The sequence below is a fragment of the Maylandia zebra genome, linkage group LG7 (genome assembly GCF_041146795.1).
Source record: "Maylandia zebra isolate NMK-2024a linkage group LG7, Mzebra_GT3a, whole genome shotgun sequence".
Taxonomy (NCBI): domain Eukaryota; kingdom Metazoa; phylum Chordata; class Actinopteri; order Cichliformes; family Cichlidae; genus Maylandia; species Maylandia zebra.
In genome coordinates, this window is record NC_135173.1 from 35,663,053 (window position 1) to 35,687,834 (window position 24,782).

Genomic DNA, 24,782 nt, shown 5'->3' on the forward strand with positions numbered 1-24,782 from the left:
GTATTTTACAGTGCTGGAAACTGATAAAATATACCAGCAGAGCACGACTTAAAACAACAAGTTAACTATTTTAATTATTTTGAAATGTGCAAACCTAAATACTATTACCCATTAAATAACAAAATTACAAACTATTCATTATAGCAACAGTTCTTAACTTGAAAAGAAAGATTTAAAAAAAATACTACCAATGTCATGCCATATGAAATGCTAATGTATCTGTCAATAATAAAAATATGCTCACATGCTTGTCCCCATTCATCTGTAATCTGATCAGCTGGAGAGGCACTTTGGGACAGAAAAATTGTTCCCAAATATTTGAGAAATACTCCAGGAAAACAGCTGATAGAATGAGATGAATCTATTTAACAACTTGTAGCAAACAGGAAATAATAAGAAAAACAACACACAAAGCAGATAAAACAAGCAGCTAACCGAGGTGTAACATGAAGGGGTGCATAAAGTAAAGCTCTTAAAGGAGAATACTATACAGAAATTCTGTCTGGTAATGCTAATGACATAATGAATGGGATATAACTCAACCTGGCGTAGAATAAGTCGAATGCCACACATCTGATAATACCTGTGGTTTCCATATGACATAACCTAACCTCACCGAACAGCTGAAGGCTCATCTGATGCTTCTGTTTAAATAATGTCATTGTCATTTTCTTCTTTCTCTGTTTCCTTTCTCTCACTTTTCTCCCCAGAGGGATAAATACTCAGAAATGTTAAAGCCAGCAGTGTTAAACTGTCTGATTGTTAACATATTTATTAAAGAAATGTTGCTCTCTCATGTATGACTACCTCTGTGACAGCCTAGCATAGAGGTGGCCAACCCGCGGCTCCTGAGCCGCATGCGGCTCTTTGCCTACTTTCATGCGGCTCTTACGTACATATCAAAGTTTGTGTTTGCGTTTTGGAGGGTTTTTTGTTGTTGATGTTGTTTTAAAATGTGCGTGTTCACTTTGCTTGAATTCAATATGGTATTTTCATCAAATGCGCATGTGGGTGAGATGAAAATACCGCAAAGTTTCCCAGTAGGGGCAAGTTCACCCTTAAAATGGCAGGGAAAAAATGCACAGCAAAACGAAACCATGAAGATGAATACAGGACGTTTTAAACAGAGTGGGAGAGTTTATATATTTTTGTTAAACGCAATGGCAAGCCATGTCTCATATGTCAGATGTAATTAGCGCATTTCAAAGCTTCAAAGCTCACTCCATGCTAACATTAACCAGGGATTACCAAAAGGGACTGAACTTTGCAAGCACGAGTTGGCCATTTTGAAAAGTCAGGCAGAAAAGCAGATACAGTTTTTCCCAAAGTTTACGAAGCGCTTAGAGACCATAACGTTCCTATCAGCTGGCTTGGAACATTGCAAGGGCTAAAAACCCATACAATGAAGCGGAGTTTGTTAAAAAATGCCTCAGTGATGTTGTTGAAATCTTGTCTCCTGAAAACGACAAACTAAAACACATGGTATCAGACGTCCAACTGTCCGGCACACTGTTGGACACAGAATATCGGACATTAACACGGTTATTGAAACACAGTTGCACTCTGACCTTCAAGCACGAGTATTTTAGTGTCGCATTGGATGAGAGTTGTGATATACAAGACAAGCCTCAATTGGCAATCGTCTGTGTCAAGCAATTGCGTGATCAAAGAACTCCTGGATATTGTGCCATTAAAAGACAGAACCCGTGGCATAGACGTAAAAGAAACCATGATGGCTGCATTTGAAAAAGCAAATCTGACCATAACGAAACTAACTGCAATAGCCACGGATGGAGCACCAGCCATGATGGGATCTGTGAACGTGCTTGTGGGGCTGTGCAAAGCTGACCAAACATTTCCTGAGTTTTGGAATTTCCACTGCATCATCCACATGGAGCAACTCGTGTCTAAATCAATGAATTTACATAACGTCTTAAATCCTGTGATGGAAGTCGTCAACTATATCCACACACAATTCAAGAATCTCATCGCTGAGCTGGACCAAGGGCTTCCAGGTGACCTGCCGCTGCACTGCACTGTGAGGTGGCTGTCAAAAGGCCAGGTACTCTCTCGCGTCTTTGAGCTTTTGGATGCCGTGAAACTGTTTATGGAAGAGAAGGACAAGGACTATCCCAAGCTCTCGGACCTCAAATGGATTATGGATCTGTGTCACTTGGAAAGACTAAAACTGACCCTGCAGGGTAAGTTAAAAATGCTGCCTGACCTGGTGCAAAGTGTGTTTGCGTTTGTCAACAAACTACAGCTGTCCAAGGCGCATATTCAAAAAGGAGATTTAACGCATTTTCCCACTCTGCTTAAAGCCAGCGGGCAAGTTGCCAGCGCCGCCCTGAGTAAGCAAAGAGCCAGATATGCAATGCTGGTTGAAAACTTGCACGAAAGCTTTGTGACCTGGTTCCGTGATCTACAATAGAAAAGGCCACAGATTACGTTCCTCGTCGACCCATTTAATGCACAGACGGACTGTTTGAAAGTCCCGCTAGTCACAGATGAAGCTGCGGCTGAGTTGGAGATGATTGATCTTTATGAGGAGGACCAATTGAAACCTGTTTTAAGGGAAGGGACCATTGAGTTCTGGAAAAGTGTGCCAATGGAAAAATACCCCAATGTTAAATGGGCTGCTCTTAAGATACTGTCACGAGTCTGTGTTTTCTACCCTAAAATATGTGAAATCAAAGCATCGATCTGTTCTGACTGACACTCATGTGAAAGAATTGCTTTGAGTGACAACAACGGAATACAAGCCAAATTTGAAGAGTGTTCAAGGCAAGGAATGCCAGAAGTCCCACTAAAGAACATGCATAGTAAAAGAAAAATGCTATTGTAGATTATTATATTTTTGTTTGTGGACTTGGTTGAACTGAGAGTTTGTGTGTGTGAGACAGTGCACACAATGTTCATTGTTGAAAATGTCATGGTCCGCAGCCCGGTGTCCGAGGAGCTGATGGGATGCCCACGCCCACGGGTGTGGCTGTTAACTCCACACCTGCATCCCATCTCAGGTGATTATCAGGTGGACTATTTGATCCAGCCCAGCCAGCTGCTCCACGCCAGTCCGTTAGTCGTCTCACAGCGGTAACGTACACCCACGGGAAGGCGGTTGTGAAAACCCTCATTTACCTGAACAAACGCTAATCTTTTCTTTTGCGCTCAGGTAACAGCTCGACGTGTTTTTGAGCCACCTGCCTGTCCACCTGCCCGTCTGGAGTTTGGATCGCCTCCAGTACCAATCACCTCTAATTTCCTGGAGCTCCCCCGCGGACCCTCACCCCTCCCTCCGGCTCCCACGGCCCCGCTTTGACTGTAAGACTCATACTCTCCCCCCACGTATGCTGCTATTTCCCCGCTCCCCAGTAACTCTCTCCCTCTTTCTGTTGCAGCCTCCCACAGTCCCGATTACTGCGTTCCTGCGTAACTCATCCCCCGGTCCCTTGGTTTTTCTAGTTTCTCGCGTGTTTTCCTTTGACCCTTCCGGGACACCTTTAGTTAAAATAAAGTTTATTTTTCGTACTCCTGTGCGTGTTGTCTCTGCTTCTGGGTCCAGCTTGCGTACTGAACTTCGGTTCATGACAGAAAATGACTGGCCTGTGGTTTTAGTACTGTAGGAGTCCATTTCTGTCATTATCATGTTGGTGTGTGACATTTACAATAAATCTGGCTGAGCAGAGGTGTGTGTATTTTTTGTGCGTGTGTGTGAGAGAGAGGGAGAGAGAGAGAGGAAGGGATGGGTGATGTTCATGTGTGCTCATGTGTATGATGTGCGGTAACACAATAAAAAAGTGGCTCTTGGTCTCTGACTGGTTGGCCACCCGTGGTTTATTTAGTTTTAAATGAAGAGGTTTTTAATTGTCATTTGCTGTGCATCTCTCTTTCTGTCATGTTTGTGTAGGCCAGTTTGTGACACATAGAATATGTATTGTGAAACTGTCAATTGTGGAAGACTTAAAAGGCCTCACGATCAAGCGTTACTATCTTGAAGCAAGCAGGGAGGGACTACCAGTTTCCACAAGAAGCAGATTTTTGTCTGGTCTTTCCATGTGTCTGCTGGGCTTTGTTTATTAAATCTAGAAGTATATTGCTCTGGATGTGTGGATGAACAGGTTGTAAATGTTCCGAAAAATCAGTCGTACAAATGCAGAAATCATTATATTGTCCAAAAATGCACAACATGCCATGTACAGTTTGAGACAACAGCACCTTACTGACAATGAAAGTATGTGCTTTCTAGTGTACTACATGACAGTGTATCTGAACTGAGACACATTGAAGTATTAAGGGCTGCACTTGGAGTCTGTCGGTCTAAAAAAGATATAGTTTCTTTATAAAAATCTGCCTGTATGGATCATATTAATACAACTATACTTTCTCATGTTCACTTGATGATTTATAGTTGCTGTTTCACTGTTCACAGCTGAATCAAGCTCTGCCTTATGTAATGGAAGAATAAGAGAGTTCAATAGAGGGGGAGAAAAAAATTCTGACCTGAAATGTTCCTCCAATGGCAGCACAACCCTTGCTCAGCAGGATGGCTGTACCCGTAGATGTATCAATCAGCGAATGGCTGTAAAGCCGTTTTACCAGGTGATCAGATGACAGGGGTGTCATCTTTGTTCACTTTAATTGCACCCCACGGGACAGCACTTTCTCGCTCAGCTGTCTCCTGGAGACTAGAAGCTCTGCCTCTGTGCTCACCCGAAAGAATGTGAAGAAGAATGTCTTATTCCACTTTCATTCTGAGGAAAGCTTTTTAGCTCCTCTGTAAATGTGGATGATATTTGACAGACTATATATAACTTGAATAATAATAACTTTATTTATACATGGCACCTTTCAAAACAAAGTTACAAAGTGCTTCACAGTACAAGATGGGAAATGGAATGAAATAACATAAAGAATACTGGCAACAAATGGAGATAAGAGCAAGGAATAAAGAAAATTAGAAATGGAAAAACAGGTAAATTAAAAGCAAATATTAAAAAATGAATTAAAAAGGATAATTAGGGGAAGGTGATAAAACAATTATTATGGAGAACATAAATGTAAATCAAAGTGCAGGCACAGAAAAAAGCTGCGTATATGTCTTTAAGATGGATTTAAAAGATGACAGTGAGCCTTCTTAGGAAGCTTGATTCAGAGAGTGGGTCCACTGACTGAAAAAGCTGGATCAGCCTTGGTTCTCAGCTGAAATTGTGGGATAACCTTGGCTGAGGACCTCAGGTTAGGACCTGGAACGTACAGTCCCACAATTTGACAGCCATCTTAAATCTTAGCTGTTTTAAAGCATTGTCTAAATTTTATTTAATTTCAGTTGCTACTGGCTCATAAAATAGAATCACCAGCCAAGTCTGATTAAAAACATGGGTTTGCTAATGTTGGCCCCAAATAAGGTTTTAAAATGCATTCCACCCGGAAGTTTACCTTTTCTTACAACGTGCTACGTTGTGCATTGTTGTTGTTGTCATGGCGACGCTTCCGTCGAACAAACGCTGTTGCTAAGCGATGCTCGTAAACTTTAACTTAGAAAGACGATCCCGAAGCTACCCGCAGCTCCATTCACTTGCGTTCAGTCCAGTTCCATAGTTTTGTTCCCGTTATGACCGAGCAGACAGCCGCTGTGGGACATAAAGTTGGAAAACCGATGTTGCATAACTGGGTCGAAGAGGTGAGTGCTGTGAACCATTTCCGAGGTTTAGCTAATGTTAAAAGTTCACGCGAGACTTCTTAACAACGTTTGCTAATTTAATCTAATAATTAATCTGGAGCTAACACCTGGTGTCTAGGTAACCATATTTGAAAGACAGAGTCCCTGACACAGCAAGTATATGTTATAACACGGATGTCACTCAGGGCCACAGAATTAGGTACACCTTGCTAGCACTGCTAGCACTAAGTTGGATCCAATTCTACCTTCAGAATTGCCTTAATTCTTCGTATGGTCTGCTCCTGCTGTAGCCCATCTGCTTCAAGGTTTGCTATTTTGTGTAGTATTTAGAGATGTCCTTCTGCATACCTTGCTTATGACAAGTGGTTGTTTGAGTTTCTGTTGCCTTCAGCTCAAACCAGTCGGGCCATTCTCTGACCTCTGGCATCAACAAGTCATTTTACCCGTGAGAACTGCTGCTCACTGGATATTTTTTTCTTTTTTGGACCATTCTCTGTAAACCCTAGAGACGGTTCTGTGGGAAAATTCGTGTAGATGGGCAGTTCCTGAAATACCCAGATCATCCACGCCATGTTCTTAAATGACCTTTCTCCCCCATTCTGAGGCTTGATTTGAACTTGAGCAGATCATCTTGACCATATCTGCATGTCTAAATGCAGTGAGTTACTACAATGTAATTGGCTAATTCAATAGTTGCATTAAAAAGCAGTTTAAAAAGAACAGGTGTACCTAATGGACTGGCCAGTAATTGTGTATCAATATAGTTGTAATTCCTCACCAGATAATTCAATACATTTGTAAAACCATTTGAAATAAAGCTGAAAGTCTGCACTGCAGTCATGTCTTGATTGTCTGATTTATAATCAGCTGTGATGGTGTACAGTTGGAAAAAGTACAAAAACATTTTTTTACTTATCCAAAATTGTAGATTTTTATGGTTTTCCACCCGACTAAAAAATCCTGTGATTTTTGTTTTTTTTGTTTTTTTTTTACTCAGAGAGCCATTGCAGATCTCCATACAGAGGACCCAAAGACACACAAGCACATACATGGCCACAAGGGGATTCTCACAATAGACCTGGAGTCCAAGATGGAGTCTGTGACTACGCTGAAAGCAGCTTATGTTGCTCCAAAGACTCCAGTGGGGAGGTTACAGGGTATGTGTCTTTATCTTTCACCAGCCAGAATGGAAAAAAAATGTTGAAACCCATACCATTAAGAGCCATGTAAAGAACAGAGAAGCATTTACAAAGAGCTGAAAGGTTTTATTATTTGATGTGACCTCTTCTTATTTTAATTTAAAAAAGTTTTTTATTCTGGGGGATGGCTTTCTATGCATGCCCTGTTCATCCTGTCTTTTGTATTTTCCTCGGTTCAGGCATCAGAGGCGAGCTGCTTAAAAAACACACTGCCCAGATGATAAGGTAAATGAACTATGAACAAGTCTTTTGATGTTAAACGAATTATTTCTGGAAGTGGTTTGTTTATGGAGACGAGGAGCACTGCCTGACCATGTCTTGAGGGGAAGGTGATGTAATATTTACACGTCGGGGTTTGTTTTACTGTTCAGTCACAGCTGTGATAGCTTTTAAATCAGACTTTATGGTGTTATTTTACACAGGGGCCAGTCACCCTTATGGGGTTTATAAAGTCCATCCCTGCAGAGGTGGTTGTTAACATCCCACACAAGTTAACAACTCATAAAAGCCTGTAAAGCGTAATGTCTTCAATGAAAACTTTTTGACTAGTAGTAGACAGTGTGTCATCATTTGATTTTAAACCATACACTAAATTTCCTGAGTTTTATAAGCAAACACCAATGGTGTGTCCAATAGCTTTGTATGATTTGGCTGATTGGCTGTTATGTAAAGCACAACACTGTGTATAAATAATCCTAGCCAGATGGGAGATTGGCGGAGTATCAAGCTTTGGGTTTCATTTCAGTCCAGTATGACATATTTTATATACTATATGTAATACCACAGAGACACTGAGTGTCGTGAAACGATGCAAATAAATGATGCTTACACCAGGAGCCTTAAACGCCCTGCACACCATCAGCTCACCCACACATGTTTGCATTTATTAGAGCTCTTCGCTGGACTGTGTGGGCATGAGCAGACTGCGCCTGGCTAATAGTGCTTCTTGCACCTGCTAGGGCTAGACGACTTTACTATTTCCAGTGAATGCAACGCTTCAGCTTGCGTGCTACGTTCCGTCAAAAGATTTGAAAGAAAGCAAAAACCATCCTTGTATGGTCAGACATCATTCCAGGATGGCTAATCTTAATAGCAAATGAGGCAGATGGATAATTGCATATAATATTATTTTTTTAAATCACTCCTTTCAGAAGCAGTTGATTTTATTTTCTTTTTATGATACTAACTTTAGCATTATGAATGAATTCTGAATATTTTCTGAGTTGCAGGCCCTACACACAGGAGTTAAAGGCAAATTTTCTTCTTAAGTACATGAAGCAGCCATGTGAAAATTTCAGGAATGGAAAAACAAATTTAAGAAAATGGAGAAAACTTGAAAAGGTGTAAACTGGGTAATTGGATGATCAAAACAAGTTCTGCTTCTTACATACATTTCGTTTCCAAAATACCTTTCTAACGTGCAGCTTATGGCTGTGAAATAGTGTTCTTTGCATGTTCTAAATGATAACTTGGACATGTTACTCAGACTTCTCTCTTTGTTCAGACTGCAAGCTTTGTGTATAAAACATAAACTGGGAAACAAGAGAGAGCATAAATCTTCAACCCACCTCAAAATTTTTGTGTGGCTTCTTTCAATATATTCACGTCACTATAGGAAAAAATCATCTGTGTCTGAGGAGTTCAGATGGGAAGCACTGATTGATTTTTGATTTCAGGAAAGACCTAGAATTCATCCAACCATCCATTTTCTGCTGTTTATCTGGGTCTCAGTTGTGTGGGCAGCAGAGATGTCCAGACCTCCCTCTAGCACCTCCACCTTTAGCTAATCTGGGGAAGCCAAGGCATTTCCAAGCCAGCCAAGAGACATAGTCTCTCCTCAGCATGTCCTGGTTCTGCCCAGGGGCTTCACAAACCTCTCTGAGGAGGCGCACGGGAGGCATAAATGCCCAAACCACTTCAGCTGGCTCCTTTCAATGTGCAGCAACTTTCAGTATATTTTATAGTAAATAGGTTGTTTACAAAATCATTTAATTACATCATGCTACACTTAAAAAAACAAAACAACAACAAAAACTGTATGTGCTGGATCACAGGCAAGTGCTGCTGCTTGGTGCTTAGATTCTGTCTTCTTGTTTTCACAGTGAGAAGATTCATGCTGATCTGAACCCACTGACTCCCAAAACGGAGTACTGCTCCACAACCCAGAAGGATTTCTGTGTGGAGGGATTTGTGCCTCATAAACCTGAAACAACACGTGTATGTAGAGTTACAAACTTTGTGTGTGTTTGTGTCTGTGCTTAATCTCCCCAAACAGCAACAATCTGATTTCAAAACTACAAAATAAATTTCCATACTTTTATTTCCTCCTCTTTGAGTTGTTTGTATTTTGGTTATGTGAAATACACAGTTGCTGTGAGAAGCAGAATACCTAAAATAATAAGTACATCATCAGCCTCTCCTATAAAAGCCTGAAAATCTTTCTGACATTTTACTGGTTTAATTTTTTACAGGTTCATGACTACAAAACTGACCAGGCCATCACATTCTGGAGTGAAAACTGCCAGCGGATACAGGTAAGTCAGACTGCTTTATCTCATAGTGGTTTCTTTTTCTCTCCTTTAAAATATCCATATTTAAGTTCTATTTAAGTGATTTATTTATCGGTTGAAAGTTATATGTGATCAACAGCACAGCAATTTTCCCTGTCTGATGATGAACACTTGTGTTTGCGGTCTGTCCTTAGTGTCTGAGCAGATGTTTTCCTTTCTTAAAGAATACTCTTTAGCCACTAATAGCACCATGAAATATGTCAGGGAACACACAACAGCAGCAGGAGAGTCACACTTATCCACCAAGGTCAAGAGGAGGATATTAATCACCTCTCTCTGCTGTGATTAGTCATAGTAGGGGTGGGTGATATAAACGATATACGATAGAAACGATATAAATTTGGCCAACGATAGAGATTTTGACTATACCGCTCTATCGCGATAGTGCATGTTGATGACGTCATCAAGCTGCGCCTGTTTTGGTGGAAAGCATTGCAGCAGCTACAACCATTATCATCTGCAAATTATGCCGGCAGTCATAGCAAAGAGATGAAGCACTGTTGAAATATGGGTAAAGGCAAAAACTGCACTTCCTCCACTTCCGTAACAGTGATTCATTAATGTTGAATTCTCTCGCAGCTGCTCTATCCCCATGTTGTTGCAGTATATTAATAACTAACCTCGTATTGTGGATGAATAATCTCAGTTGTTCTCCTGACTGAAGTTTGGCCCGTGTATAGCATCCTGCTATGTGATTGCATTTGTCCCTGACCACCAGAATCCCTCACGTTAAATTTTATCGAGTGGAAAAAAGTTGGCGTTCATCCTCCAGCTTCACTGTGCTAATGTTATGCTAACATAGCTGTGTCGCTAGCAATCAGGTAGCACAACATTATATACCAGGTAGTCCAACTTCAGTAACCCTGCAAACGCCACTCCTGTTTAGTTTTCTGTCTTCATTTATGTTGGAAGTGGTAGCAGAGCTGTACGTTTTAATTAGTTTCAAAAATCTCTCAGTCAGAACATGGTATGTCATGTTTAGGTGGAAACTTGCGAGCTAACTTCCTGTTAACTTCTAACTCCGTTAAATTTAATAAATTCTGTTTTCATGGATGCCTGGATGTTAAACTTAATTGTTACACCTGGTAAAGCAGCATCACTGATGATTTAATTAAAGATGAAAGAATTTAGACCGTTTTTAACTCTCAGTGTTCGTTTGGGACCTGAACAGGACGGAGTTTTGGACCCAGATTACTCCGCGAAGCTCCTCACTACGGCAGCCGTAATGCTCTGACAATCCATCAAGCAGTGTGGCTTAACAAAGTTGTACTAAAACATTTTTTAACAGATTTCTGCACGCCAAAATCAGTTCGAGGTCAGTAAGCACAACCAGAATTCATACATAAGGCACACTCTCGATTTTTGAGAAAATTAAAGGATTTTAAGTGTGCCTTATAGTGTGGAAAATACGTTATACAGAAGAAAAGAATATATCACGATATATATCGTTACCGCACGTGCTTCAAATTATACCGCGATATGGATTTTAGGCCATATCACCAAGTCATAGTGTATTTTTGTGTCACAGGGTGTGACTGCCGCCCGGAGCTCGAAGGGACCCTTCAGGAAGTCGGCTCTGTTCAGCACGCCCATCACCGAGCGGCTGGATGAAATTGATCTCCCACCTGACAATTGAGGCACTACACCAGTGTGCTGTTCTGCCACTTTTTTTAATGATTTTTTTTATTAAAATGGTAATCCATTTTAAAGGTTAAGTTTAGTTCTTAGCGATAGTGGCACCACAAAGGATTTATCTATTCTTTAAGGCTATTCTTTTTTTTGTTATTATTGGCACTCATGTTGGTTAAGTGAACTGCCATCGCCAAAACAGCAGTTAGAGCTGCACAAGACTCACTGTGTGTACTGGACATCATAAATCCTATGCAACAGCTGGGAGACCAGCATATATTCTGTGTACCCGACTGTCAGTGTATTGACAACAAAACTGACTTGGATGAGATGAATCAGCAGTCAGTGTTTGAAAAGATGCTACCTAGATGCTGAGTACCATGACCGCAGCTGTATTTACATCTGCACCATGAGCACGTCACAGGAATGGGAGGAAAGAAGGATGTTTTGAGTGTGGAAGTGGACCCGTGGGATGTCATTATTTTCTTATTACTGAGCAAGTATCTCCGTGCCATCAGTGGAAGAAACTCCAAGCTGCCGGGCATGACAGATTAACTCATTCTCAGTAATATGCATTAATCTGCCAATCAGATTTAATCATTTCAGATTGTCCCTGCCCACTTTTTCCCCAGGTAACAACAACAAATTGACTGGAGGGTTTTTGAGATGCTAAAGATGGCCCCTGGCTGCAAGGAGTGAATTACTTCTAATCAGCCAATCGTATTGCGTCACTTAGCATATGAAACGGTTCATAACTGTCTGAGAAGCCAGTGTTTTCAAAGTGTGCACATATATCCAAAGGAAAATTTGTTGTGTACACCTAGCGCTGCGTTGGACCCTTTTTGACTCCAGAACTGCCTTAGAGTAATTCTTCTTCATGAAGATTTTGGTCCACGTTGATGTGATTTGTTGGCTCCCACATCTCAAAGGTGCTCTGATGGATTGAGAGCTGGTGAGAAACCAGAACCTTCTCAAGCAAAGTCTAAGAATATCTGTAATAAGTAAACCTTTCACCCTGTCTCTCTCACACTGTTAGCTGTGGTTCCTCCATGCGGAGGATGAAGCAGGTTTCACTGATTGATGGGTGTGACAGCAACTTTAGTACTTTCTGCACCTGACTGTTGTGTTGCTGTGTGCACCTAGCCGGGAGTTTGTTTACATCCTCTGTTCATCTTTTTCTGTAATATGTCTGTTCCTCCTTTTTGCAACCTGTAATTATTGCATTCAGTTAGTGCTGAGTGGCAAAAAGACACACCTTTCTCTGACACGGGGTAAATATGTCACCCTTAAAGAGGAACAACAGCTTCTTCACACACATGTGCTGCTACAGCATGCTAATTTAAAACAATACATCGCTGGGAGTCACACAATGTATGCTACAGATTCATGTACGTCTTCTGTCAATCAAAGGACAATGTTGGGCTCTGCTGATCCTTTCTGGGCTTTCAGCAGGGATTAGTGGGTGGTAGCTATGGCGACAAGTAATTTTTAGTGTATATCGCTGCAGCTTTTCTCTCCAGACATTTCAATATCTCACCACATCATACAGGAAAACCAATTTGCCTCTGAAAGACAAGGGCTTGCAGCAGATTTGTACTCAACATTTGAAATGAAATGTGATACAGCAACTGTCATTTTGTTTCAGCTGTGCTATTTATACATGCTGAGCTACGCTGCACAATAGAAATCTACAGACAGTGAAGTCATTTTTAGGTCAGAAGGTAATGTTCTGTTCCCACAAGGGTGTAACTGCTATTTTAGCATAACTGAAGTGACTGTATCCTAATGCTGACAAGGTCCTAACCATAGACTATGTATACTATGACAAATATACTAACAAGTATACTAACAAATTTCCCACGTGTGGGACTAATAAAGGTTATCTTATCTTATCATTTTGAGTCAGTGGCCATATTTCGACAAGAAGGCAAAGCGCTTAGTTATCAACCGAATGGCAGCAAGCTTGGTTAGAATCCATAAACTATAAGGGTGCAACTCACAGACACGTCTCCTAATTAGTGCAGTGATGTCTCATGATATTAATCAGCTAATTTATTTTTATAGAAGGCTTAAACTCAAACCAGTTAGCACGGGTCAGTCCTAGGAGACACAATAGGCTGTAGCTTTAATTAGTCAAAGCGCCAAAGCCATGAAGCCTCAATAAAAATTGAAGGCTGAGTTCCCAAACAAAAATCTAACCTGGAACAATTGTTTTAAAGAAGTAAATTATATAAAGGGACCAAAAAGAGTTTTTCTACTGGCTGCTGGAGGCACAGTCTCCATAGGCTCCCATGGTAAACGTACAGTACTCACAAATAAAAATAGTGTATAATTAACAGGTTTATTATCATTAGCTAAAACTAAACTAAAATAACGATGTTACATCCACTTCAAAGAAAGTATCACTAATGCTAGGGAACAGCAGCTAACAACAGCTAACAGGGGTTAACAGCAGTTAACAGTAGCAAAATCAGCAGCACTACGGACAGTTCAGCTTTCATCGGTCAGATTAGCGTCTCTGAATTACTGACCCGTATCACAGTCCTCACAAAGTTTTATAGCCTCTTCCGGAGTAAGTAAAAGTGCATGCTTTTCACCCATGTTGACAGCTGAGGTAAACAGTAGACTGGCAGCATTCCACAGATGGGGAAAAAACTCAAGGGCCGATCCAGTCCAGACAAACACACCGGCCATAGCCAATACAGTCTAAATTTAATGTTTTTGATCTCTCTTGGCTGACTAAAACATTCAATTCAATTCAAATTTATTTATATATCGCCAAATCACAACAAAAGTCACCTCAAGGCACTTTATATTGTACAGTAGATACAGAGAAAAAAACCCAACAATCATATGACCCCCTATGAGCAAGCACTTTGGCGACAGTGGGAAGGAAAAACTCCCTTTTAACAGGAAGAAACCTCCAGCAGAACCAGGCTCAGGGAGGGGCGGGGCCATCTGCTGCGACCGGTTGGGGTGAGAGAAAGAAGACAGGATAAAGACATGCTGTGGAAGAGAGACAGAGGTTAATAACAGATATGATTCAATGCAGGGAGGTCTATTAACACATAGTGAGTGAGAAAGGTGACTGGAAAGGAAAAACTCAATGCATCATGGGAATCCCCCGGCAGCCTACGTCTATTGCAGCATAACTAAGAAAGTTTTAAGTCTAATCTTAATAGTGTCTGTCTCCCGAATCCAAACTGGAAGCTGGTTCCACAGAAGAGGGGCCTGAAAACTGAAGGCTCTCCCTCCCATTCTACTTTTAAATACTCTAGGAACAACAAGTAGACCTGCAGAGCGAGAGCGAAGTGCTCTAATAGGGTGATATGGTACTACAAGGTCATTAAGATAAGATGGGGCCTGATTATTTAAGACCTTGTATGTGAGGAGCAGGATTTTGAATTCAATTCTGGATTTAACAGGAAGCCAATGAAGGGAAGCCAAAACAGGAGAAATATGCTCTCTCTTTCTAGTCCCTGTCAGTACAAGAGTACTGCAGCATTTTGGATTAGCTGAAGGCTTTTTAGCGAGTTTTTTGGACATCCTGATAACAATGAATTACAGTAATCTGGCCTGGAAGTAATAAATGCATGAACTAGTTTTTCAGCGTCACTCTGAGACAGGATATTTCTAACTTTAGAGATGTTGCGCAAATGGAAGAACGCAGTCTTACATATTTGTTTAATATGTGCGTTGAAGGACATATCCTGGTCAAAAATGACTCCAAGGTTCCTCACAGCATTACTGGAGGCTGAAGTAATGCCATCCAGAGTAAGAATCTGGTTAGATACCATATTTCTAAGATTTTCAGGGCCGAGTACAATAACCTCAGTTTTATCTGAATTAAGAAGCAGAAAGTTAGTGGCCATCCAGGTCTTTATGTCTTTAAGACATTCCTGCAGTTTAACTAATTGGTGTGTGTTACCTGGCTTCATGGATAGATAAAGCTGGGTGTCATCTGCATAGCAGTGAAAAATGTATGCTATGTCTTCTAATGATGCTGCCTAGGGGAAGCATGTATAATGTAAACAGAACTGGTCCTAGCACTGAACCCTGTGAAACTCCATAACTGACCTTAGTGTGTGAAGAGGACTCTCCATTTACATGCACAAATTGGAGTCTATTAGATAGATATGATACAAACCACTGCAGCACAGTACCTGTAATACCTACAGCATGTTCTAATCGCTCTAATAGGATATTATGGTCTAGCAAGACAAGCACAGAGATGAGTCCACTGTCAGAGGCCATAAGAAGATCATTTGTAACCTTCACTAAAGCTGTTTCTGTGCTGTGATGAGCTCTGAAACCTGACTGAAGCTCTTCAAATAAACCATTCCTCTGCAGATGATCTGTTTGATATGAAAGGAAGGTTGTTTGTCTTATAGCAGATGCCATAGCTAGGATTATACACTTGAATTGTGACAAATAAGAAAACAGAACTCGGTTGACTGCAGCTGGCAAACTACTGAAATCTAGTGGTGAAAACTTTTAGTAACTTTATAAATGACCAACATGTTTACAGCCTGGAACAAACAGAAAATTATATAAATAGTTTATGCTGGCGTCCACTCTGGCGTCCACTTGGCTTCATCTCCAGAATTTTCTAGTCACTGAACTGGGTGCCTCAGCTGTGTTTGTGTTGTTGGTGCTGTGATATCTCTGAGGGGTGGATCAGCCAATAAGTCTGGGCTTCAGTTTGGGTCATAGACAGTATAAAACATGGATGTAGCTTCGAGGTCAGAAACTGAGATCAACGTGAAAGGCCATCAGATGGCAATAGTTGTGGTTGCACAAACACTTGAACCCATAAAGGTTACATGGAAAATGATTTTCTGATTGGCAATAACAGAGCAGCAAAAGGAGCTTTATTGTATGGGTGGGGATTTGACTCACTTTTGGATAAAGTCCCAAGTGGCCATCAGACGAACTGCAGTTTTTTGCTTTTCAGCCTCGAGTTTTTCCCTTGGTAGTTGCTAGAATTTATTTTTTTGCTCTTTATTTTAATCTGCAGAATTTTGGCTTTTTGGCTTTTACTGTTTCTCTGAAACTATCTGCAAAATCCTCAAAAGCTTTAAACCACTGAGATCAAAGAAATTCTGTGTTCAACACAAAAAAACACGTTGTCATTCTTACAGAGTGTCACGGAGGAGCAGGGAGGACTCGGCGCAGACTGAAACCTCAGAAAAACAGGTTTATTTACACACTCCAGGTGCACTATATACAGGTGAAGGAGAAGGGGGCCAGGGTTCCCAGGGGTGCAGAGCGGGGTCGGGAAAAGCGTCCAGAGTCTCCAAACCAAACACGAGAAATCTGCATACAGAGAACAAGGGTTAGCACGGAACTTTCACGGACAGCACTCAAAACTGGCTGAGGCTAAAGTAGCACTGACGAGCGTTACTCAATAGTCCAGCGGCGAGGTGCTCTCAGTCACTGCCTTAAGTAGCGGGAGCAAACAAGGTGAGGAGCCACAGGTGATTGCCTACAGGTGGTGGAGGCCGGGAGCTCACAATGAGCTCCGCCCAGGCAGCGAGCAGAGAGAGAGGAGAGAGAGAAAAGACAAAACATAACATGTAGCCACACAGGGCCAGCCGAGCAGGCACGGGGACCATGACACAGAGATTGCGGCCAGAAATAGCAAGAGTCCCAACGAAGCTAAAATGCTGATATTGCTCCTATTTATAGTTATATCGTTTTTTAATATGCATATATCTTGCATCTGGAATTCACCAAAGCTGTTTTCCAGAGACACAAAGTTACTCTGTGTAAACTCGGAGCAGTTCGTGTAACAAAAGGTCTGATCTATATGTGGCAAAAGCAGAACGTAAAAGATGATTGGATGACAGCCAGGTCAGCTGAGGGAAGCTCGGCGTGGGGTTCATTGGAGACCCTCAATTCCCTCTGTGTGGCTCTAACTGGTGTCAGGATGCGGCATGTCGCCGCAAGAAAGTGGGCGGTAATTACAGCCGTGCATGAGGGGAATATGCTATCCTGCAGAGATGACAATGCACGAGCGCTCGCGCGCACACACACACCCGTGCACCTGCTCAAAAACTGATGGGCCTCTAATGAGCGGTGATGTCATTACAACCAAAACACAGCTGTCTGCTGCCGACTCGTGTTTCCTCCTCGCTGTCTGTCCACAGGCTGCAGATACACAATGCTCTGCTTTACTGAAGCACACTCAGTATTTTAGGGAAATGTAAAGTGATAGACTGGATGTAAAAAATGGATGCACCCATTACACCCATTACTTAGTGAAACTCAGCAATACTGCTCATTCATAGGGTAACAACCTGTCAATCATAAGGTAGTCCCGTCCTAAAGCATGCACTAATTGGGACCACAGTTCACAAAATTAATATCAGATGTGTCTTCTGTCATCACCATCTCTTCCAGGCCATCTAGGGGAACAACAAAGCATTCCCAGGCTAGCCAAGAGATGTAACCCCACCTGTCCTGGGGGTATCCCAGGGTCACCTCCTCCTGGTGGCACATGCCCAGAACATCTCACCCAGGAAGAATCCTAATCAGATGCTTGAACCACCTCAGCTGGTTTATTTGAATGTGGAGGAGTAGTGGCTCTTCTGAGTCCGTTACAAAAGGACTGGACTCCTCACCCTACCTCTAAACGAGAGCCCATGACCATAGGTCAAGGTGGGACGTAGAATAGAGGAGGAAAAGAGAACCACAGAGAAGATTCATGGATGTAGTGAAGGACCTGCGGACGGTTGGTGTGACCAAGTAGCATGCTACAGTAGAGACAGGGTGAGGTGGAGGCAGACGATCTGCTGTGCTGACCCCTCAAGGAAAAACATGAAGTACTGCTCACCTCGGCAGGGTGGATGTATAAACATTTTCTTTGCAAAAGGGTCTGGGTATCACTGAATAATGTTGGTTTCCTAGTACAAATAAACATATATGAATAAATGAAATATGAAAAAATGTTCTTGGTCTCAGAAACAAAACTGAAATGCTGGCCTGAGACATCTGCGCACGGTCAATTACTCCGTTAGTTCCTCTGAAACTGAAACAGGAAGTCAGCTGTTTGTTTGTTACTAAACCAAATCAATAAAGTCATGTGACCGATTTCTATTTTGTTTCCAAATGAAAAATTTGGAAACGAAAAAAGAAAACTCACTAGTTTGGTTGGTCTTGGGTAGACAGGAAGTAGAAGTTAAGAGAAATAAATATGAAAATAAAAGCAGATAACAGAATAACCTGCTTTGGTTCAACCTACCTCGTTAACCAATTAATCTTCCAAGGTTAACAGCAAAGGTTAGAGTGCCTCTCTAGTAAATTGGTTGCTGCACTTAATTTTTTTTTAAAGATGCAATGGTTTAGAGGGACACTCGATATTTGAGGGGACCGTGGAAGGTCATTTATGAATTGCTTCTGAGTTGAAAGTGGGTGTTTGTCAGGAAGATTTGTAATGCTGGAAATAAAGGGCTCTTTTCTCACATTACACCCTTTGTGAAAGCAAATATCAATAACACCACAAAAGAAATCCAATAATGTAAAAATAGTCCCTGGTCCATAAATGAAAAAGAAGTGTGTTTTACTGAGTTTATTGAACAAAATATTTTACAGTATCTTGGATATACATATATACATATTATCTTGCACTGTGTAACACGGCTGAACCTCCTGCAGTGACATCGATTGCAGCACCGTGCCTGCACACTTCAATGGAAATAGGAATACATCATTGACTTTCAAACACATTATACAAATTTTAATATAGAAAGCACAAAAAATAAGAATTTATCAGTGAAAAGTACCCACTCTCAGGACAGAAATTCTTCATACAAAAACAACTTTACAGTTTTAATCTCTCTTTTTTTGCAGTTTCAGTATGCAGGTAATAAATATACCTGGAATTCCCTCTTTGTTGTTGTTGTAGGGTGTCGTTCACCTTTCCTCTGCAGGGAAATCACCATTAAAGACTTATTCTAGAACAAATAAAAGAAGTGGCTCGGCCACTGGAGCTTCTGCTGGCGTCTCCACCACTGCTGCTCTCACATTATCAGCAGGCCTCTCAGATAACATACACATCAGTCTTCTCCCCAAGAAGCCAGTACGTTCTCATTTTGCCTTTGCCCTGGAAAAACACAGAAATCAATAAGTTCATCAATGGAGATGAAGAGTGGAGGGGTTGGTATCCTCTGCTGACCTTTGCTTAAAGGTGACACTATAAAGCTTTTAAGTCTCCCTTTGCTCACATATGACACTTTATATAATATATTCTGACTATAGATAAATGTGAAAGGATATTTACTCCTAAATGATTTACCTCTCAAAATTATTAAACCACTTTTGATTGCTGCTTTTACCTTCAAGTGTTCAAGTTGGACTTAATACGAGGTAACCAGTTCATCTACATTTGTCAGGATCCTGGGTCTCCTGACCCAGCGTTTTTAGTTCTTTGTGATTCTTGTATCTTGTACTCTTGTAATTTATTCTATGGTTTCTAGTTTTGATCCCTTACTCTTCATATTTCTCTGTGTCCCCTCTGTTCTGTGTACGTCTGTGTCTTTGCATGTTTGAGTTTCTTGTTTTCTGTCACTCTGTATTGTGAATTATGTTCTCATGGTTGGTCTTTTGTTACTCCCTCGAGTCTAGTTTCTTGTGTTCCAAGCTTAGTATTTCCGTCTGCGTATTTTGGTTCTTAGAGTCCTCAGCTTTATGGTTTATGTCTGTGTTTCTTAGTTGCTGTCTCCACCGTGTCAAGTTCGCGTGTCTGTGTTATACTTCCTGTTTTACTTTGAAGGTCTGGGTCTTATGTGAATGTGTCCTGCTTTGCTTCCTTGTCTCGTCAGTCCTGATTTCTCCCAGCTGTGCCCTCCTTCTGTGTCTCATTCCCCTCGTTACTTCCCAGTGTATTTAAACCCTGTGTTTCTCTGAGTCAGTGTCGTGTCGTCCCTCATGCTGTGTGGATCTCCCTGTGAGTTTAGTTTGTCATTTTCCAGTTTAGTTTAGTATGACTTTCCCCTGCCAGCAATAAAGCTGAGTTCGTTGTGTCTAAACTTCGTGCCTGAGTGCCTGCATTTTGGGTCCAACTCCTGCCTGCCGCACAGCGATTCATGACAACATTTTATTAGGTACATGTAGCTAGTAATGGGTTGGAACAACTTTTGCCCTCAGAGCTGCTTTAATTCTTCATGTCATAGACTCAACAACGACCTGGAAACATTCCTCAGAGATTTTGATCCATTCTCCATCAACTGCTGCAACCATCAAGCAGTTGTTGCAGTTTTTGCCAGTGTTGCATCCAGGATGCAAAACCTGTTCTAACTTATCCCAAAGGCAGAAGAGATCTGTTGACTGTGGAGGCCATTTGAGTACAGTGAGCTCATTGTGATGTTCAAAAAAACAGTTTGAACATCACAATGATGAGCTTTGGCATGGCACGTTACCCTGACAGAAGCAGCCATCATAAGATGGGTACTCTCTGTTCATAAATATAAGGACATGGTCAGCAACATTACTCAGGCAGGCTGCGGTGTTTAAAAAAGGCTCAGTTGGTACTAAGGGGCCCAAGTGTGCCAAGAAAGTATCCCAAACACCATTACACTACCATCAGCAGCCGGAACTGTTGATAAAAGACAGGATGGAGCCATGCTTTTATGTCATGTCTGCCAAATTCTGACCCAACCATCTAAATGTGGCAGCAAAATCGAGACTCATCAGACCAGGCAATATTTTCGAATCTACATTTTCTGTGAATGCCAGCCTCAGTTTCCTTAGCATATAGGAGTGGCATCTGGTGTGGTGCTGTGTTTCATTTAGTTACCTAAGAACTTGTCTCATTTAAAGATATTGATCTCTCCTCCTTGGGATGTTAAAATCAATCCCAGCATCCTCATTAATAGTTACAGCCTTGAGTTTACAGGCTGACATATTAATCAGTTAATTAAACCAATAATCCTCAGGCTGATGTATAATGAAAATCATTTGTTGTAAATAAAGAGCAATGCATGATACGTCACTGATAAACCAGTGACGTATCATGCATTGCTCTTTTTTTTTTTTTTATTAACATTCACAATACATATGAACTCACTTTTAAGGCAAAGGTTTCATTTGGTTTCATTCAGATGACGGTTCCTACCTTCATTTCTACGTCTCCTCGTAATTGGAGATCAAAGTAACCAAACTCATCGAGCACTTCTTTGGTGGCCGAGGACACGTGGATCTTTAAGGCTAGAAGAGACATCAAACACAGCGTGAATGACAAATAACAGCTCACATATCTGCTTTCATCTCCAACCTCAAGATAACAGCTCACAGGAAAACTGTGGAGATGAGCCAATGCATCAAAATGCTAACGGTGATGAAAATCTGTATTGTTTTGTTCTAATAATGCACACAGTGCAGGGACGTGAGACGCAATTCTTGCCCATGAAGCTGCATGCTGCACTGTTAATCGCTGGCTAAGGGCCCTTAGCTGTAAGTGCCATCAATTATTTAGCAGAGGAGGCACAAAACAGGAAGGACCTCAGCAGTTAATCGATACATCTGAAGATTCACTCGCAAAATATCCAGTTATAGATTCATAACACGGTACTGCTGTCACTGCCAGTTAAGAAAAGAAATGTCAGCACAAACAGCATCAGGTCACCGCGGCTTATAATTAGCTCACAAATCAGATTTTTCCTCAGGAGTGCTTCCATCAAAACTCATTAAGAAATGAGTCAGAGACAGAGATGAACAGGTCCTGCGTGCGGTGATAAAGGGTCTATTATTTACTGCTGTTAATTCTGGAAGTCTGGTTCTTGTTTGTTCAATGGGACACGTCCAAAATGTCAACCTCAGTGTTGTTTCCTGATTTGCCAGCCTACAGCTAAAGCATACATCTTTAATTAATAAAAAAAATCAGTGCACAATTTAATTTTGGATTTTCTCTAAAGTAATTAAAGATGTTGTACAATCATTCTACCCTGGAAAAAGAACAGTTCAAAGAAATCATTACAAGCCCAAAATCATTATGAAATTCATGCGCATGATGGTTATAAGTAAATGTTTGATTATAACTGTGTCTCACATAGTGATATGACCCTTTACAGTTTACCCAAAAGGCATGTTTTCAAGTTTGGGGTTAGTCCTGTATCTCAGGAAAAAAAAAATCAGCTTATTCTAAAGGGGTGAGGTGGGAAGCGCTGACTACTTTTTCATTACTTATAATTTAAACATCAACGGGCCCAGGATAGATCCTTGTGGGATCCCTGTGGATTTTGCAATTTGATAAATTGAGATTTGTTTAGAAATATACGGTTATATCAGTTTAAGCATTAAAAAACATAAGCTAGATGTGGAAAAAAATAAAGTGAATATAAAGATGCCAAATTTCAACCCACTACAAGGAAGGTCTGTAACTTGGAAAACATTAAAGCTATTTTACTTTTAAAAAATCAGCCTATTCTGAAGTTGTATGCTTAACCTCATAAGACCCGAACTCTTTCATGGCATGCATTTTTTATTTTTCTTTGCTATTTGGGCTGATTGGGACCTAAAGAATGTAAAAACAAAGAATTACCAGATTTTTTTTTTTTTTTACCTAATTTTTGTTTGTGAGAAAAATGAGATCCACATATGAGGACATTTATTTAAAATTTTGATAGAACAGTGGCAGTATAATCCTCGTAAGTGCATATCAGGCCCTTGTAGAGAAAACTTAAGTATTTTGGTCTAGACGTCCCAAAATGTGATGTCCACATATGTGGACGCCAGGTCCTAGGAGGTTAAAAAAGTTCTCATTTCAGTTTCCCATTAAAAAAGCTTTTCAAATATTCAACTAAACCAAATGCAGTACCAAGTTTGGGATTTTCTATATGTACAGATGGGTGGCAAATTAAAGGGAAAGCCAACAGTAAGATTCAAAGACAAAAACAACTGGATCACAATAATTCATCCTTAAGAGACTAATGTCGCATTCAGACCAAACACAAAGCAAAGTTTTCATGCAGCTCAGTTCATTTAAAGAATTTATGCTATTTTCCCCTGTCTGATGTCAACAGAAGCAAACCTGTGTTTGTGTAAATATTTCAATTTTAAATTTGCCTCATGCTACAGTGCGGATTCGCCCGACACAACTTTATCTGCCTTGTTAAGACTGGTGTGATTTCCAAAAGCCAAGAAGCACATCAAGCTAGATGTTGGCCAGTCTGTTCGTGCATTTATTTTGTGTTTCTTATTCTGTTTTTTTTCTTCTATCTAATAGTAGCTTATTTTTTTCCTGCTATCATAATGTAGCATGTTTGCACTGGTCGTCTTGGTTTTCAGTTACTTCTAGTCTTCTTTTTGCTCATCTTTTGTCTTTCTCCTGTCTCTGTGGCCATGTTTGGTAATAGTAACAGACAAAACTTTTGTCTTTTTGTTATTTCCTATTTTAATTGGAAGAAAAGCTTGCTTTTATTTCCTGTTGCTGTTTCCCTCCTCTGTGAATGTCCGCCCCACCTTCATTGTTTTTACCTGTGGCTAATCTTGTGTTTTATGTGTTTATGGCATCTTTTTTAAATTCAAGGGTACTTTTAATAATATGGCTTGATGCTTTATTCACAGACCAACAAACAGGTAAAGAAAGTTTGCTCATCTACGATGAGTTGTCATTATGGTTAATTTATTCCAGCTGTCTGCCAAACCTCTACATTAAAGTTAAAAGGAAATGCATCTGTGTCTTCCTCCTCTCTTCTCTGTCCTCGTGATCCATTTAAGACATCCTTCATCCTGGAGTACTGAGATTAACTTACACAGTCACAGGGAGAAGGACGGAGGAGATAAGGAGGCACAGATTAGAGAAATGGGAAAGAAGCCTTTAGTCCTGTCTCCGGTTTTCTTTTTGTCAGAGAGTCGCCTTTTCTCCCTGTTAGCCTCCTGTTTCTAGTTTCTGTCTTCTATGCTTTCATGTTTCCCAGTTTTTGTTTTCTCCTTTTGTTGCTTACCGTTGGACTTTGTGTTATCGGCTTTGTTTCTGTTTGAGTTTTTCTTTATGGACCTTATCACCAGCAGTGCAAAAAGTGTTTAAAAGAAGTGAAAAGTTAATTAAATACAGAGCAGCTGCAATACAAGAATAAGAATAAGCTACGAATCCTTTTTAACTTCAACACTGCAAAGATTTGTACGAAGCGTGTTACTCCTTCTGTTGAAAACACAGATTTACGTAGTAACGCCAGCTTTACATCCAACAGACAGCAGAGAGGAAAAACCCAGTGACACTCACCCTCTCCATTCGACTCCATCCGGGATGCCGTGTTGACAGTATCTCCAAACAAACAGTATCTGGGCATTTTCAGCCCCACCACGCCGGCACACACTGGGCCTGTAAAACAAACACTAAATATAGTCAGATTTTACCAAGGAAAAACAATCATCATACCTGAGGAGCTGGGAAGCTCTGTCATTACCACACCTCAGGGGAAATGTTAAATATGAAGACAGAGGTGTGAGTGAAAGGAAACTGCTCTAAATTACAGTGACGACACTGAGTGCCAGCCTATGCATGTTGGATCGTTTCAGCTGCTGAACTAGAACATAAACAGTGCCTCTATGAGCTGACACAGTCTAAATACTGTGCAAGAAGCTTCTTATAAGTTACGTCAAATTAAAAAAAACAAAAACAAGGGGGGCTCTTGTGCTCATTTCCAGCTCCTAATTTCTACTCTTGGACTGGAGGGGTTTTTTTTAGACATTTTAGACATTCAT

At 40.8% G+C, this 24,782-nt stretch overlaps 2 protein-coding genes and 1 long non-coding RNA gene across 6 annotated transcripts in view; 2 read left to right on the forward strand and 1 right to left on the reverse strand.

Moving 5' to 3' along the window:
- Positions 1–2,972: 2,972 nt before the first annotated feature.
- On the forward strand, positions 2,973–3,522 carry LOC143419684 (uncharacterized). Its single transcript, XR_013099695.1, has 3 exons — positions 2,973–3,093; positions 3,173–3,321; positions 3,399–3,522. It is a non-coding gene; the product is annotated as an uncharacterized LOC143419684 (long non-coding RNA).
- Positions 3,523–5,485: 1,963 nt separating this feature from the next.
- On the forward strand, positions 5,486–18,258 carry spag8 (sperm associated antigen 8). 4 transcript variants are annotated; one of them, XM_076886299.1, is made up of 7 exons: positions 5,486–5,680; positions 6,678–6,837; positions 7,059–7,104; positions 8,982–9,096; positions 9,351–9,413; positions 16,220–16,274; positions 17,481–18,258. In XM_076886299.1, the coding sequence occupies exons 1-6, from the start codon at positions 5,612–5,614 to the stop codon at positions 16,256–16,258; spliced, it is 492 nt and encodes a 163-aa protein (XP_076742414.1). In that variant the 5' UTR covers positions 5,486–5,611; the 3' UTR covers positions 16,259–16,274; positions 17,481–18,258. The 4 variants fall into 4 exon arrangements, with proteins under 4 accessions (XP_076742414.1, XP_076742415.1, XP_012778758.1 ...); XM_076886300.1 differs by lacking the exon at positions 16,220–16,274 and having other exon boundaries at positions 17,481–18,257; XM_012923304.3 differs by lacking the exons at positions 16,220–16,274; positions 17,481–18,258 and adding an exon at positions 10,978–12,973.
- A 375-nt stretch (positions 18,259–18,633) lies between these two features.
- The window catches only part of npr2 (natriuretic peptide receptor 2), a 93,218-nt gene continuing 87,069 nt past the window's right edge, over positions 18,634–24,782 (reverse strand). Inside the window, exons 20-22 of the mRNA XM_024803215.2 lie at positions 24,301–24,399; positions 21,193–21,284; positions 18,634–19,182 (exon numbers count right to left, since the gene is read on the reverse strand). Coding sequence (XP_024658983.1) covers positions 19,120–19,182; positions 21,193–21,284; positions 24,301–24,399 — 254 coding nt within the window. The 3' untranslated portion in view covers positions 18,634–19,119. The remainder of the gene's footprint in view (positions 19,183–21,192; positions 21,285–24,300; positions 24,400–24,782) is intronic.